This window comes from Mesoplodon mirus (assembly GCF_964341445.2).
Source record: "Mesoplodon mirus genome assembly, chromosome: 3".
NCBI classification, from domain to species: Eukaryota; Metazoa; Chordata; class Mammalia; order Artiodactyla; family Ziphiidae; genus Mesoplodon; species Mesoplodon mirus.
Window position 1 is genome coordinate 46,461,577 of NC_138978.1, and position 15,496 is coordinate 46,477,072.

Consider the following 15,496-nt stretch of genomic DNA (forward strand, 5'->3'; position numbering starts at 1 on the left):
TGAAATAAAATACTGCAGAGTTTTGTGTATTTGTTTACCTTAAGACTTACTTTGAAGCTCTGTATTGGCTTTTTTAAAAAATTTGCTCGAGTTAGATTTATATACTTTCTTACTGTAAAGGAATCAGATAATACAGAAGTATGAGAACAAAAGCAGCTGTAAGCCTTCTTTACTCTTTGTCATTTATACACGTATGTACCTACATACCTATATTGTGTTTTTTTTTTTTTTTTGCAATTCGCGGGCCTCTCACTGTTGTGGCCTCTCCCGTTGTGGAGCACAGGCTCCGGATGCGCAGGCTCAGCAGCCATGGCTCACGGGCCCAGCCGCTCCGCGGCATATGGGATCTTCCCGGACCCGGGCACGAACCCATGTCCCCTGCATCGGCAGGTGGACTCTCAACCACTGCGCCACCAGGGAAGCCCTGTGTATTTTTATTGTTGTTTTTTACCCTGACCTAAATGAGATCATGTGGTTCTGTGACTTTCCCTTTTCATTTAACTAAGAACATTTAGAGAGCTTTCTGTGTTCCTACACTTAGGTATACAACATTCTTTCTACAGCTGCTCAAGTGGCTATTACCTGTTTTTCTGCTGATGGACATTTATTTAGGTTGATTCCAAAATTTTCCTATTATAAGCAGTATTTCAGGGAATATCCTTGTACAGCACCTTTTGGCACATATGAATTTTTTAAGGATAGATTTATCGGTCACATTTTTGCCAATTTTATAAGCAAAAAAAGGATACTTGATTTTAGTTTGCATTTTCTTAATTTGTTTAGATTTATGGTCTTTATTTTTTCTCTAATTCACAGGGATGCTATTAATGTTAGTATAGATTTATTTCTTGTTTTAAAACTAATTAGGTTGATGTTGAGTTATCAGTTGCACCAAATTCAAGGGAGCACTTGGTGCTTTTGTCCCTGTTATATCTGGATGCCAAAACCGAAACCACTCTTGAGGACGTGGGGATAAGCCCCTGCTGTTGCTCCACAGATTCTTTCCTGGGTGGGACTTTTCCTGTGTAATAATGAAAAGTTACCCTGTGATTTTTAGCTAGTTTGAAATTTGAGTTAGTAAAGATGCTGATGTTATTACTTTGGTTTTTAAGATTTAACAGCCTGAGCAGATGTCTCCTTATTTTGAAAAAAAGCAAGCAACAACAGCTCTCTTACTTGAAGCTCTTGGGAAAATGCTGATAAGCAGTTTGAGTAATGCAGTTGAAATGTTTGCCTGCCTTTTTTATGTATTTCATTACACTGTGTCATTTTAAAAACAGTATCTGTATTTTCTTTTGTTTTTTTATAAGGAGGAATTATGTCAGAATTCTGAAACAGACAAAATTTTCCATTCAGAAATATACAAAACCTAGTCAGTTACAGACTTTGAAAAAGTTAGCAGTATTCTTTATGCACATTAATTTTAGGATCATTAATTAGTTATAAATAATTTAGGATAAATTATTTCAGAAGACGGCATTTTAAAAATATAACATTTTAGAGTAGGTGGATTCAAAAAATTTTTTTAAATTAGTGTGTGGTTTGTGTCGTGTTTGATTTTTCAACCTAATTTCTTCATCTTTCTTTCCTTTATCTCTCTCACTAATACATAAAAGAAAGAAAGGAACAACTGAAAAAAGAAATAATACTGTTTTCTCTCGTAAGGAAAACTCAGTTCTTTTGTTTGCAACTCCCATTCCAACTCATTTTCTTCTTGGATACATTTTCAGTTTTGTGTGGTTGCCTGGACTATTTGCTTGTTACTTAATCATTTGTAATTCCTGGTCTTTTCCTTTCTTTCTTTCTCTCTCGTTTTTTTCCCCCATTATTTCAATAAGAGAAATTTATTTATTTCCCATCTTATGGCTGCTATGGGGCAGGGCAGCGGTAGGGTAAGAATTTAAAGTTATTTGCTAAGATGAACTATCTTTGGAATTCCCACAATAAGCCTTGCCTATTTAGGCAGCAAACTTTCAGTGTCATGTTTTAAAAATATCTTTGTGAACATGGCAACTAAATGTGGCAGGTGGATGTGCTCTCTCAACTATTGAACCATAGATAGACACTGGAATGGGACACTAAAAATCCATGGATGGCTCTGGATTCATTTTTACTGCTGCTATTCTCATTTCCTTCTAGAACTGTGGCCTTGGCTTTTATATTGCCAGCAGTGACTTAATTAATTTTAATCTCCACCAGGCATCTGTAGCAGTTTGGCATAAATTGCCTGAGAGCCCTTAGATATCTGCTCAATAAGTACTTGTTAAATTACTTTCAGTACTTCACTGTTCTGTTTGATACTGATATTGTTACTTTTTATTACTAGACTCTGAATCAGATGACTATCACAGAGATTCTTTCTCTGGATCTCCATTAGTTTCTGTTTCCTTAATTAGACTGTTTAGGAATAGAAAGATGTTCCTCCTGGTTCTTTGCTTTTCCATGTGCTTCCTATGGTAGCCCTCTCTTTTTCTCTGCCCCTGGGCTCTGGGCAACCTGACTTAAACTGGGGTAGAAAAGAGGTGAGGAGTTTGAATGGTAAGTGTTCCCAGCTTTTGTGTTTGCACATGATTGCCAAAACATACTGACTAATATGAATGTGATATACTGAACAAAATTTTAACATTCATGTGGTTTTTGATATTCTTTCCACTTTGTATTCTTGTTGGCTCACTGCTGCATTTTTAAGGTATCTGGATCTATAGTATAAAATAAGAGCTCTGGCTTCCCGTTGGTACTGGTATCTACTATGGGACTTCTAATACCTTAACTCACACAGTGTGATTATAGTCAAAAGAACTCCCTTCCTAATTACAGGTGAGGACATAGTATTTTTTCATTTATTTAAAAGGCTATGTCCCATTCTATAATGTGATTTGCATTTTTCTTTGTCTAGTTTAAATGTTGATTTCTTTACAGATAGTCTAGGGACTTCTACCAACTTAACTCTTTTTTGATTTTAGAAAGGTCTGCTTTGATACCATCTCCCTAATTTCTTCCCTTCTATTACCAACACTGTCCCCTAATTAAAAACGTTTTAACTTCCTAGGCAGTGGGCACTCACCACCTAGTAGCAGTCTAACTTCTCCAAGCCATGTCAACTTGTCTCCAAACACAGTCCCAGAGTTCTCTTATTCTAGCAGTGAAGATGAATTCTATGATGCAGATGAATTCCATCAGAGTGGCTCATCCCCAAAGCACTTAATAGAGTAAGTAGACAAACTAACTATGTATTGAAATGACTCCTGATTTTTAAAAATGTAATTTGATTTTGAGAGTGGTGTTAATGACAGACTCCTTTATAAATTATTATTTGGAAAAAGTGAAAAAGACAGCTTATTTTTAATTGGCTTATTGAGCAAAGCTAGTTCTGTGAGAATAGTGATTTTACTCCTGATTTAATTCAAATGGTATAATTTTGCATCAGTTGTGGTAACATGCCAGTATTGTTCATTAACTCTGGGCCTTATAGAAACAACATTAGGAGAGGGTCAAATGAAAGTGAGTAAGCTAGGAAGTATTACTCACATAAGAGGAGGTTACCGTTACTTGTTCTGTATAGAGTAGAGATATTTGGGTGCCTATAAGCCAGGCACTGTTACTAGGTGGAGGAATGATACAGAGGTGAATAAAGAGCCAGTCCCTGCCCTCAGGGAACTTACAGTCTATTGGGGGAAAAACAAACTTATATAATCCAGTGGGAAATATGCTATGTAAGAATAAGCACAGAAAGAATGGGAACATTTTGAAGTCCTGAGAAGTCAAGAAAGGATTCACAGAGGAGGGAGGGGATGTGATCCATGGTGAGATGTGGATGAGTAGGGAGAGAAGGGACATGAGGGTGAGAAGAGGAAGGGGAAATGGAAAGTGTTGTTCTCATGAGATGGAACCCTAATAAGAAAGGCCTGGAGGCAACGGGAGCTTGGTTTCTTTGAGGAGCTGTAAGCTGCTGAGCATGGCTGAGTGTGGCTGTAGCATAAGTTGTGGGGAGTGGTTAAGAAGATACAGAAGAGATTGACAAGGGCCAGGTCGTGAAAGAGTCCTTTTAGCGTTTTATGAATTTTGAACATTTTCTGACAAGTGATGGCAGCTGCTGGTCAGGTCTGCATTTTAGAAAAATAGATATGCCTGAATTGTGTGGAATCGAATGCAGTGGGGATGCATTACGTGTAGGAAGACCAGGCAAAACTGGGTAGAAACTTGAGAAATGTTGATAACCCAAGCTAAGGTCATAGCATAGGAATGGAGGGAAGCACATGGACTCCAGAGATACTAAGTAGGCAGATTTTGGCAGATATTGATGATAGGTTTTCTCTCATTAGGAAATATTTGACCTATTTTACACTGTTAAATCAAAGCTAGGTATGTTCCATTGTACAGAAAAGGCCTTTACATGTAAAGTCACTTACATGATAGCCAATAAGCAAAGTACTTTTTAGCCCTACTGGTACATAGGCTGCTGTGGTTAGACTTTGGATTCTGGAATCTTAGAAAAGAATAGGTTCTAAATCTGTTTTGCTTTTAAGGTGTGTGATCTTGGTCAAGTTATTTAACCTATGACATCCTCAGTTTCCTTGTTTGTAAAATGAGGATAATAATAGTTTCAACTACAAGGGGTCATTGTGAACATTTAAATGAGAATAATGTCAAGTGCTTACTATGATGTCTGGCATGTATAATAAGTGCACAGTAAGTGATAGCTATTATAGAAAGCAAACTAACATTTATTTGCTTTAATGTTCTTATATTTGTTGTAGATGTAGTTGGCTTACTTTTTGTTGGGTACTTTTTCCAAGTCTCCTGCCATCTCAGGAGTCGGTGCTAGTGTTACAGCTTGGGGTTTGCTTTGAAATACAGTACAAATTTGGAAATGATTATATGTGAATTTGCAAGCTAAGTACTATCAGCCAAACTTAGACTTTGAACCTTGTTTTCTTTTAGTAAGAAATATTTTGTGGCACTCCATTTCTCTCGCTCTCTTTTTCTTTTTTTAGAGATAACAGTTATTTTTTAATTGGGGTATATTTGCTTTACAATGCTGTGTTAGTTTCTGCTGTACAACAAAGTGAATCAGCTACATGTATACACATATCCCCTCCCTCTTGGACCTCCCTCCCTCCACCGGGCCCCCATCCCACCGTCTAGGTCACTGCAGAGCACTGAGCTGATCTCACTGGGCTATACAGCAGGTTCCCACTAGCTATCTGTTTTATACACATGGTAGTGTATATATGTCAGTCCCAATCTCCCAGTTCATCCCACCCTCCCTTCCCCCACATGTCCACATGTCCATTCTCTGTGTCTGCATCTCTATTCCTGCCCTACAAATAGGTTCATCTATACCATTTTTCTAGATTCCACATATATGTGTTAATATATGATATTTGTTTTTCAATTTCTGACTGACTTTTCTCTGTATGACAGACTCTAGGTCCATCCACATCTCCGCAAATGACCCAATTTCATTCCTTTTATGGCTGAGTAATATTCCATTGTATATATGTACCACATCTTCTTTATCCATTCATCTGTCAATGGGCATTTAGGTTGCTTCCATGTCCTGGCTGTTGTAAATAGTGCTTCAGTGAACATTGGGGTGCATGTGTCTTTTTGAATTATGGTTTTCTCAGGATAAATGCCCAGTAGTGGGATTGCTGGGAGAACAGTATGGAGGTTCCTTAAAAAACTAAAAATAGAACTACCATATGACCCAGCACTCCAGTTCTCTTAAGTGTGCACATGAACTGAGAAATACAGTATCATATATAATTGCACTGTAACTATTCAGAATCTCCGAATTTATAAGGAAAATGATATTAATTCAGGAAGTTTTGTTACATAGTAGATCAAATTCAGATTTTGAATGCTGGAAAAGTAAAATATATGGGATTAGGTAAATACATACTGTTAGGACATGAGACTTTACTTAAGGAAGAGAGATTTGAGCCCACAGTTCAAGAAGGCTAGTGTAGCAGAAAGAGTTTGGTTTAGCATGTTGGTTTCTTAATATTTGTATGTAGGGAAATAAACTATTACAAGACCCTTATTAGCAGTTTGCCAATAGAAATTCCACTTTAATTTTTAAAATATTTTTTATGATAGTGGGGTTAAAAGAAAATAAGCATTTGGAAGAAAATTCCAAAGTAAGGTTATTATTTATTTTTGAAGTGTTAAATCATTGTTTTCTTTAAACAGAATTAAGGACAGTCTCAATCATTAGCTATTAATCGAAACAAAGTACAATTGAATATCAAGATGGATCATCTGTCCTCTAGAAGCCTATAACTATATTCAGTAAAAGCTTGATAATAATGTGGTAAGCCTCCTTATTACATCACAGATAGTCAATCTCTGGCCCCAGTTTTAGGGGTTCTCCTGAAATTTTTCTGAAATAGATAAATTTTAAATGCTTACCTGTTGTACCTGTAATAGGCATATCTACAAAGTCACCTGCAGGCTCATAGGCTTTTCTTTTTTCTCCTTGTAAGCTTCCTTCTCTATGCTCTCCCAGTACCCATCCTGTAACAAATACACAGTTTATGAACCTCCTATTTGAAGGAATCCAGAGTTAAATTCTTTGTCCAGCTCGCCCACTCAGGCTTCCTTTTCTCCTTCAATTTCATTCTTTCCTTTTATGCCCTAATCTAGATTCCCAAACTAGTAGGGACTACAGATGTTTTATTTGGCCAGCACAGTGTGTATTGGTTTTTTTGTTTTAAAATTTTTATTTTAATTGGAGTATAGTTGATTAACAATGTTGTGATAGTTTCAGGTGTACAGCAAAGTGATTCAGATATACATTTTCCCATTAAATGGAACTTTAAATCCCTTCAAATTGAGTATGCTAGTGCCAGGCCTCTATTGTTTTATAATCTGGCCCTATTCACATATTTTTGCTCTCTGCCTGGCCTCTGTAGGCATTGAGCTTGTGTGCCACCTGCTGGTCATCAGCTGCTACCACTAGTTTTCTAGCTCTCAGGTCAAGTTTCTATCTACAGTTTCTCTCCCTGACAGAAGAGAATTTGAAAACTTAAGTCCTTTCACCGTTCAGTTTCTAAAGACCTGTAGTAATGATAACTTCTGTGTGAACTATGTTACTGGGTTTTGCACATTTATAAACTAGATGAAAGTGCATATGGGAAAGAACTTGTGCTCTGGAGCCAGACGTATACTTGAAATGGCTCCACTACTTACCAGTTGTGTGACCTCTGTCCAGTCATTGAACCTCTGAGCCTCTGTGTATGATGAGAATAATCATGTCTCCCTTTCAGGGTTAGATTGTTATGAAGATGAACATATACAATGTTTGGCACATACAAGGTACTCAATAAGATTTTGGATTCTGTTGTTATAATTAAGTTCAGAGCTGTACCTTTTTCGGTTTAGTTTATTTATGATCTTATGATTTAAGTCTGTGCAAGTTAGCCCATTGCAGATAAACCTTTCCTGTATGCATGTCATTTTTGTCAGTGTTGCTCTTGTTTTGTAACTATAGTCTTTAAATCCTTTGTCCTGAACGAGGTAAATTATGAAATGGCTAAATGAGAATTTATCCCATTTTTTTCCATTTTGAGCTTTATTGAGCATTTCACTTGGCCCAGACATGGTTTCTAACCTGAGTGAGGAAGAAAAGCACAGCATAAATTCATCTCTGACATTTGGAATCTAAAATAAGATACATGTTTTAAAGAATCTGAGGTTTTTAGATCAATTGATTTAAAAGATTGATTCTATTTTGATGATGTATCAAAGAGCCACAAAACTTTTTGAAGATAATTTTTATGCAGCTCTTTTATTTAATGATCATTTGATTTCTCTTATCTAGTTCTTTTACTCATATTTTCCATTGGCTTTCAAAACTGGTGAGGTAGACATTAGTTACAGTACCTTGTGATGTACGCTACTAAATTATCAAAGTAGCAATATTTAGTTACCTAAGGATTTTTGAAAAATAGATCAAAAGAAGGCAAGTAACCAGGACAAACTATGTTTAAATTAGAATACATATGTTCTAATATTCTAATGTTCTAACATAGGCAGAGCACAGAAGATTTTTAGGATAATGAAACTATTCTCTGCAATACTACAGTGGGGGATATATTACATTTGTCAAAATCCATTGAATGTACAAGACCAAGAGTGAACCCTACTGTAAACTATGGACTTTGAGTGATAATGGCATGTCACGTAGGTTCATCAACTGTTACACATGTACTACTCTCGTGCAGGATGTTGATAGTGGGGAGGTTGTGCGTATGGAAATTCTGTACTTTCTGCTCAGTTTTGCTCTGAACCTAAAACTACTCTTAAAAAAATCAAGCTTATTATTAAATAAGAAATCAAAAGAAGGTAAGTAATCAGGGCAAACTATGTTTAAATTAGAATATATAATGTGTTTTGCACCTATAAATTTGCAATAAAAGACTTTTATGTGTGTACCATTTTATAAATAATATCTGCAGTATGAGAAATTTGGTTTCTGTTTTTACCCTTAATAAGTAAACTTTGACCATTCTTTTGTTAATGTACAAATACTAGCCCTAGGTAAGTTATGATCATAGCTGTAATAATAAAATAGAGGAATCTTTCTTTAGACCCTGTTAATCAGCTCATAATACCACTTACCATAAATTTACTTGTAAAAAGTAATATGCTTTTTTATTTTTTAATTTCAAATATAATTTTCTAATGACTGGGAAAGGTATTATTACCAGTGTGGGCTTTTATCAAAGGATCTCAAAAATATAGACGTCTTTCTGAGGCTAATTAATAGACTCACCAGTTTTGAGGTTATGGAAATGGTTGCCAAGAATTATGACATACCTACATTTATGCAAAGTAACAAAATTGGAAAATGAACTCAAGTTTTAAACTTAAACGCAGAGGCAAAACCTTACCAATTTTTCATGGCCTTTCAACATGGCTTGGTTGAGCATACACCATGCAGAAAACATGAGCCTGATGGGGAGAGAGTTGGAAAGCATGTATGTGTGTATGTATGTAACCAGCTAACTTTAAGGGTCTAGTTAGTTTCTGTCAGCTATCTCCGTATATTGGTTTTAAATAGATTGGTATCTTACTATGATTTTAAATTGCTTTTTTAAAAAGCTTAAGAAGGTGATTAATTTTTTTTAGTTCCTCTGGATCTGCCTCAGTCTTGACACACAGCAGCTCAGGAAATAGTCTAAAGCGCCCAGATACCACGGAATCACTTAATTCTTCCATGTCCAATGGAACAAGTGATGCTGGTAAGCAGCCTTGGAGAGTTTACCTTTTTTTTCTTAAAAATATTTGTTTGAAAAAAAATGTATAATACTTGGTAACAGCACAGATTGGCCCAGTTTAACACCAGTCTAAGAAGATCTGTTTTATTTTAGACCTTTTCGATTCACATGATGATAGAGATGATGACGGGGAGGCAGGGTCGGTGGAAGAGCACAAGAGTGTTATCATGCATCTGTTGTCACAGGTTAGGCTTGGAATGGATCTTACTAAGGTAAGAATCAAATTTGGTATTTGCTGTTAGTCTTAATGTGTATATGTAGATCCTCAGTGATCGTATGGTGAGTGTGTCTGCAAATGTAGTATAATGACATAACTTCTGTTTATACTTTTGTCTTGTTATGAATTAATACATATGTACCTGAGTTAACTGAAAATTTTTATAAATGGATGAAATAAGTAAACCTAGGATAATTTCATAGAGATAGTACATATGGATTGTATAGATTATGATTTGGATTTTATTGGGGGCAAGCATGGAATAGTATTGGGCTTGGTTAGTAGTCTGAACAAAACCTAAAGCAGTGTAGTGTGCATGGAATCAAAATGAGCAGAGTTCTGATCTCGGGGTTAGAGGACCTGTGCTTACATCCTACTTCAGCTGTTACCAAACTGTGTGAGCTTGAGCAAGTCCCTTTCTCTATGATCTTTGGGTTTCTCATATACAAAATGGACATACAGTGACCTACTTTACAGGGTTGTTGTAAGGAATGGAACAGGTAGTGAGTGGAAAACTGTATGACACATGTTGAGCCATATAATTATTGTGGTTCTGGATTTGAATTTGAATTTAAACCTGGCACTCTAAACAGAATACCTGATTGATGTAGGAGACTGGTGTATAGGTGCCTGCATATGTCCCCGCCCCTGTGCTAAAAGCCTCATCCTTTTACCTAATTCTCACCACAGCACTGCAAAGTTAGGTGTTATTGTTAACATCATTTTATAGATGAGGAAACTAAAGCTCATAGAGATTAAGTAACTTGGCTAAGTCTTATTTAAGTGGCAGAACTGAGATTCTTATCTGGTTGTAGATTTCAAAATCTGTAAACTAATCCATAATACTTTCTAGTAAGTGTCTATAATAAAAATTTTTACCCCAAATCTAAATGAAAACGGAAATTTTGTGCAACAAACATACTTGCTGGGAAAGTTCTAGGTAAGAAAATATTTGCAGGAGATTGTCCTCAGAATTTTTTCAGTGATCATTAGATTGATTGTATAATTGCTGGAGCAGAATTGTAACTTCACATTTGAAAGATGATACAGCTTAATTTTAGATGTTGACATTTATAATATATTTCTTTTCTACATCTTCTACCTTGGTTGGTTTTGGTCTTCAGTAATAGAAGACCCACCTAACAGTATCTTGAATAATGCTATGTTTATTATCTCATGTAATGAGAAGTCCAGAGTAGAGTATTTCCAGGATTGACTAATTCGTAGTGGGTCAACAATGTGAGAAAGGACCTAGGTTCCTTCAGTCTCTCTGCTCTGCCATCCTTAGCATGCTGACATTCACACTCAGACCTGTCTTCTCATCATTGCAAAATGACTGCTGCACTTCCAGTTATCACATCCTTATGCAAATATGTCAAAGAGGCAGGAAATAATTTCTTTTCATGAATTTTGTTGTTGTAATAGGGAGAACATATAACAACAGTGGCCCATCAAACTGCCAATTGAATCTCATTGGCCAGAACTAGGCAGGTGTGCACGCCTAAACCAGGTGTGATTACCTAAATCACTGGTAAAGGAGGTTAAATGATTGGCTTAGATTAATCCACATTCACCCCTTGAGATCTGGGAGGGCCCTGTGACTCTCATGGCAACCTATAGCCTGAACCTGAACTGAATGAAAGTTCTGTTAGTAGAGGTGTACATAGGCAACCAAAAGTGTGTGCCACAATCAAGTGTGTAATTTTGGCCTCGCATAATTTCCTCTGCCAGGTAGTCCAGGTTTGGGTTTGGAGCCACTAAAAGTTTAATTTTTGCCAAATTAGCTATTTTAGAAATCTTTATTGTCATAAATGGCTATGCTTGCCAGCAGATTCTGAAATCTTGATTCTCTTGTACATTCCGAAGTATTATTACAATAATACCTTAAATTTGTATCTCATTTTCCTATTTATAAAAATACTTTCTCACTTCAAATATTTTCTATAAAGAGTTATTTTCCAAATACATTGTAGTGTTTGGAAATACTATAAAGTCACATCCCGCTTACCTCATTTGGTCTTCAAAACAATCGTAAGGGGCTTCCCTGGTGGTGCAGTGGTTGAGAGTCCGCCTGCCGATGCAGGGGACACTGGTTTGTGCCCGGGTCTGGGAAGATCCCACATGCCGCGGAGCGGCTGGGCCCGTGAGCCATGGCTGCTGAGCCTGAGCGTCCGGAGCCTGTGCTCCGCAGCGGGAGGGGCCACAACAGTGAGAGGTCCGCGTACAGCAAAAAATAAAAATTAAAAAAAATAAGATTTAAGCAAGGCATATAATTATCCTCCTTTTACAGAAACTTGCAGAGGTTGAATTAATTTTCCAGGGCTTCCTCACACCTAAGAAGTGACAAAATAAGTACTTGAACCCAGGTTTAAGACAGCCTAACCCAGCTCACTTTTATCAGTGTTCCAGTGGCTTGACATAATGGCATGCATCAGTATAGTGCTAAAAACACTGAAGAAGATGTGTTGAATGAGAGTTCTTAAGAAAACTTTTAAGTAGGGAGGGAAAAAAATTTTTTTTTGATTACACATCAAATCAAATTTATGGTTTTTGGCCATTTCTTCTTTTTCAAATTGCCTGTTCAGTTCTTTTGTTCATTATTCTACTGGCAATAGTAATCTTCTTCTTGTTGATTTGCAAGAGCTGTTTATACTTTAAGATACTTAGTTCTGTCTTGTTCTTCAGCAGTCTTACTTAGTGATTTAGAATCTCTGTGTTCTCCAAGAGTGGTAGGAAATTGTACCAAGCTTACTTGCCAATCTAAGCATATGTATATTATGAACATACATGTTCTGTGGAACATTTAAACTCTGGAGCCTGATAATAAACATTTTAAATGTTAGAACCACAGTTTTTCTTTTCAAGCTTGTGTTCTATCATTCCTCTTTATATACGCAGCAATACTGGTCCACTGGTCAGTCCCTGTCACACTCATTTTCTGCCCCCCCACCAATCTCCATGTCTTGTTCTTCTGTTTTTCCCTCTGTCTCTTATAGCCTACTCTCTAAGGCTTTTCTTTAGCACCCCACCTCAATAAGTTGTTTCCAAACTGCCCTCATTCTGGTTCCCCAAACAGAACATGATCTTTGCCTCTCCTCAATTTCCATGGTACCTTGAGCATCTCTTGTATGATATTTATCACATTCCACCTAAAATTTAAATGCTGGTATTATTCTCTCATACTTAACCTTTGCTGCCTCCATAGCATTTACCACACGATCTTAAATATAGCAGATATACAGTAATTACTACATTTAAAGGAATTTTTACTTACTATGATACGCTACTTCCATAATGAATAACGTCTAATCTGATACACATTTCAAAAACTATTCCTTCATTCCTTTTTTAATTGGTTAATCCTAATCTATCTTATCCTTTTTCTTTATTTTCCAATTTCTTCTTTACTTTCTCCTCTGCCACATTCCCAGCCCCTCAGCATTTTTCTTCATGGGCTCAGCCCCATGATGAAGAAGTTTGTTGAATCCCATCTTTATTCTCTTCTTCATTTTGTTTATTCCTTCAGTTACTTATTTAAATTTTTCTTACTTTGGGGATAGTAACTGAAGATGCAAGTAGAAATAAGTATGGCCCTTGCATTCTAGGAGCTCATTGTTCATTTGCGGACACAGACCCATAAGCAAATAAGTTCCCTAGTGCACCTACGATGATAGAGGGGAAGTGAGCAGGCCCTGCACCACCCCCGTAACCAGACAGACCCGATTTTGAATTCCACTGAATAACAGAGCGGTGAGAAAATTTTTCACCCTTTTGAGCTTCATTTTTCTCTGCTGTAAAATAAAGATGATAATTTCTTCTTAACGGGATTGTTGTACAGTTTAATAAGATAATGTGTACGTGATACTCCAGAAGGTCATATAGGTATCAAAGGGTTGCTACTGAGTAGTTGTTATTGTTACACTGATTCGGGGAGCTAAAGGGAGGTTGCAAAGAGGAAGTGACATTTGAACATTCAAAATCTCTGTTTTTCATATGTTGGGCAGGTTAATGGGCATTCTGAATCAGAACAGTTTGAGAAGTAGGTATCAGAAGCATGCCTGGGCAGTACTTGGTGGGTGTTACTATGATTGGAATGAGTTTTTTGTTTTCATTTACTTTTTTTTTTTTTAAGCAGTTCAGCAATCTGTTTATCTGTAGTGGAATTTGATCCTCAAGGGTCAAATATGTATGTTTTTCAGGTAGTTCTTCCAACATTTATTCTTGAAAGAAGATCTCTTTTAGAAATGTATGCAGACTTTTTTGCACATCCGGACCTGTTTGTGAGGTATTTGACTCAATATAGTATTTTCCAGTTTTTTTAAGACTTTACCCATTAGCTTTCTGCCTTGGCAGGATAGATAGATCCCTTTGCCTTTCAGACATTTCTGGGGAAAAGTGGAATTGAATATTTCGTTTGTATTAGATGCCCGTTTGCTTAGATTATTTGGCAGTGATATTGTTAGGCAACCAAGTTAAACACTTGAAAAAATCTTGAGTGCCTGTTAAGGTAGCTAGGATTTACGGAGCCAAGGCTAGGATCTTATTTGATCCAGGAATTGGTAATCACTGTTAAATTATTTACACTATATCCAATGAATTTCAGTTATCCGAGTTTAGCAAACCTTTCTAAAGCACCTATTGTTTGCCAGGCACTTTGTTATGAGCTGGAAAGGGAAAGAGTCACAGTGTCTGCCTTTGAGGAGTTTACAGTCCAGTGTCCAGAGTATAGCCTGATGCATAAATTTCAAATACAAAGCTTGCAATATTAGATACATGTATGAAGGACAGAGCTAATCTAAAGGTGGGGTTGATTTATGAGGAGGTGAGTGAGTTGCTTTTCAGTGGTAGCAGCAATATTTTCTTTGTAATGGGGTGTTCTAATCCGTCTTCTCTGATTGCATTCCTTGGCCTTGGACTGTGGTTTACTGAAGCTTCACAGTGGGTGGGCACATTGGATGACATTGATACATACCTTCTTAATGAAGATTTTCAGAGACCCATTTAACCAATTCCCAAAGGCCAGAAATTCAAATAGCTATGGCACTGTTCAAATTCATACATAATTGAACAAATAAAATGTAAGTATTTATTGGTAACATAAATAAATGGAAAGTACCAGTTATTCATTAGATATAGATTTGAGGTTTAAGGATAGTTTTTAATGTATGAGAATTTAAGCTATGAGGTCCCTGGAGGAATGACATAAAAAACACACTAGTACAGCTAAAAAGCCAATAGATAAGATTAAATGGAATTCTGAAAATTCTAACTCCCCAAAAAGGAGGAAAGGAAATATAATGGAACAAAGAATAAAGAGGCCAAATAGAAAAATACCGAGATGATAGAGTTAAACCCAACTATATCAGTATTACACTAAATGTGAATAGCATACACGCTCCATTTAAGAGAACAGTGATTATAAGACTGGATAAAAAAAGCAAGATTCATCTGTACGCTATTTGCAAGAGAGAGACTTTAAATATGAAGACACTGATTAGTTAAAAGGATGGACAGAGATATACCATGCAAAACACTAAGCGTAACAAAGCTGGTGTCACTGTATTAGTATCAAAGTATATTTTTTAAGACAAGAAATATTAGCAGAGACAAGTAGGGATATTTCATATGATATGATGAGTCGATTTATCAAGAATAAATAATAATCCTAAATATGTAAAACAGCTTCAAATATATGCAGCAAAAATTGACTGAAGGGAGAAATAGACAAGTACACAAGGTTGGAAATTCCTCCCTCGGGAATTGATTGAGCAGCACACACCTCCCCCCACCCCTCTGGAAATCAGTGAGGCTATAGAAAGTCCAATTGACTTTTCTAAAACATTACCAAACAATTTGTATAACAGTCTTTTTAAGTGTAAATGGAACATTCATCAAGATAGACCATATACTAGGAAGACGTAATAACTTGAAAATAATTGGAGCCATATGGAATATGTTTACTGATCATGGAATAATTAAATCAGAAATCAATAAC

At 36.4% G+C, this 15,496-nt stretch overlaps 1 protein-coding gene across 5 annotated transcripts in view; it reads left to right on the forward strand.

The window, feature by feature from the left end:
• Window positions 1–15,496, forward strand: part of OSBPL9 (oxysterol binding protein like 9) — a gene marked incomplete at its 5' end in the record, with an annotated part of 169,826 nt that overhangs the window by 144,838 nt on the left and 9,492 nt on the right. For all 5 annotated transcript variants that reach the window (XM_082613363.1, XM_082613364.1, XM_082613365.1 and 2 more), the window contains 4 exons: window positions 3,050–3,209; window positions 9,136–9,248; window positions 9,378–9,496; window positions 13,701–13,786. In XM_082613363.1, the coding sequence (XP_082469489.1) occupies window positions 3,050–3,209; window positions 9,136–9,248; window positions 9,378–9,496; window positions 13,701–13,786 (478 nt within the window). The remainder of the gene's footprint in view (window positions 1–3,049; window positions 3,210–9,135; window positions 9,249–9,377; window positions 9,497–13,700; window positions 13,787–15,496) is intronic.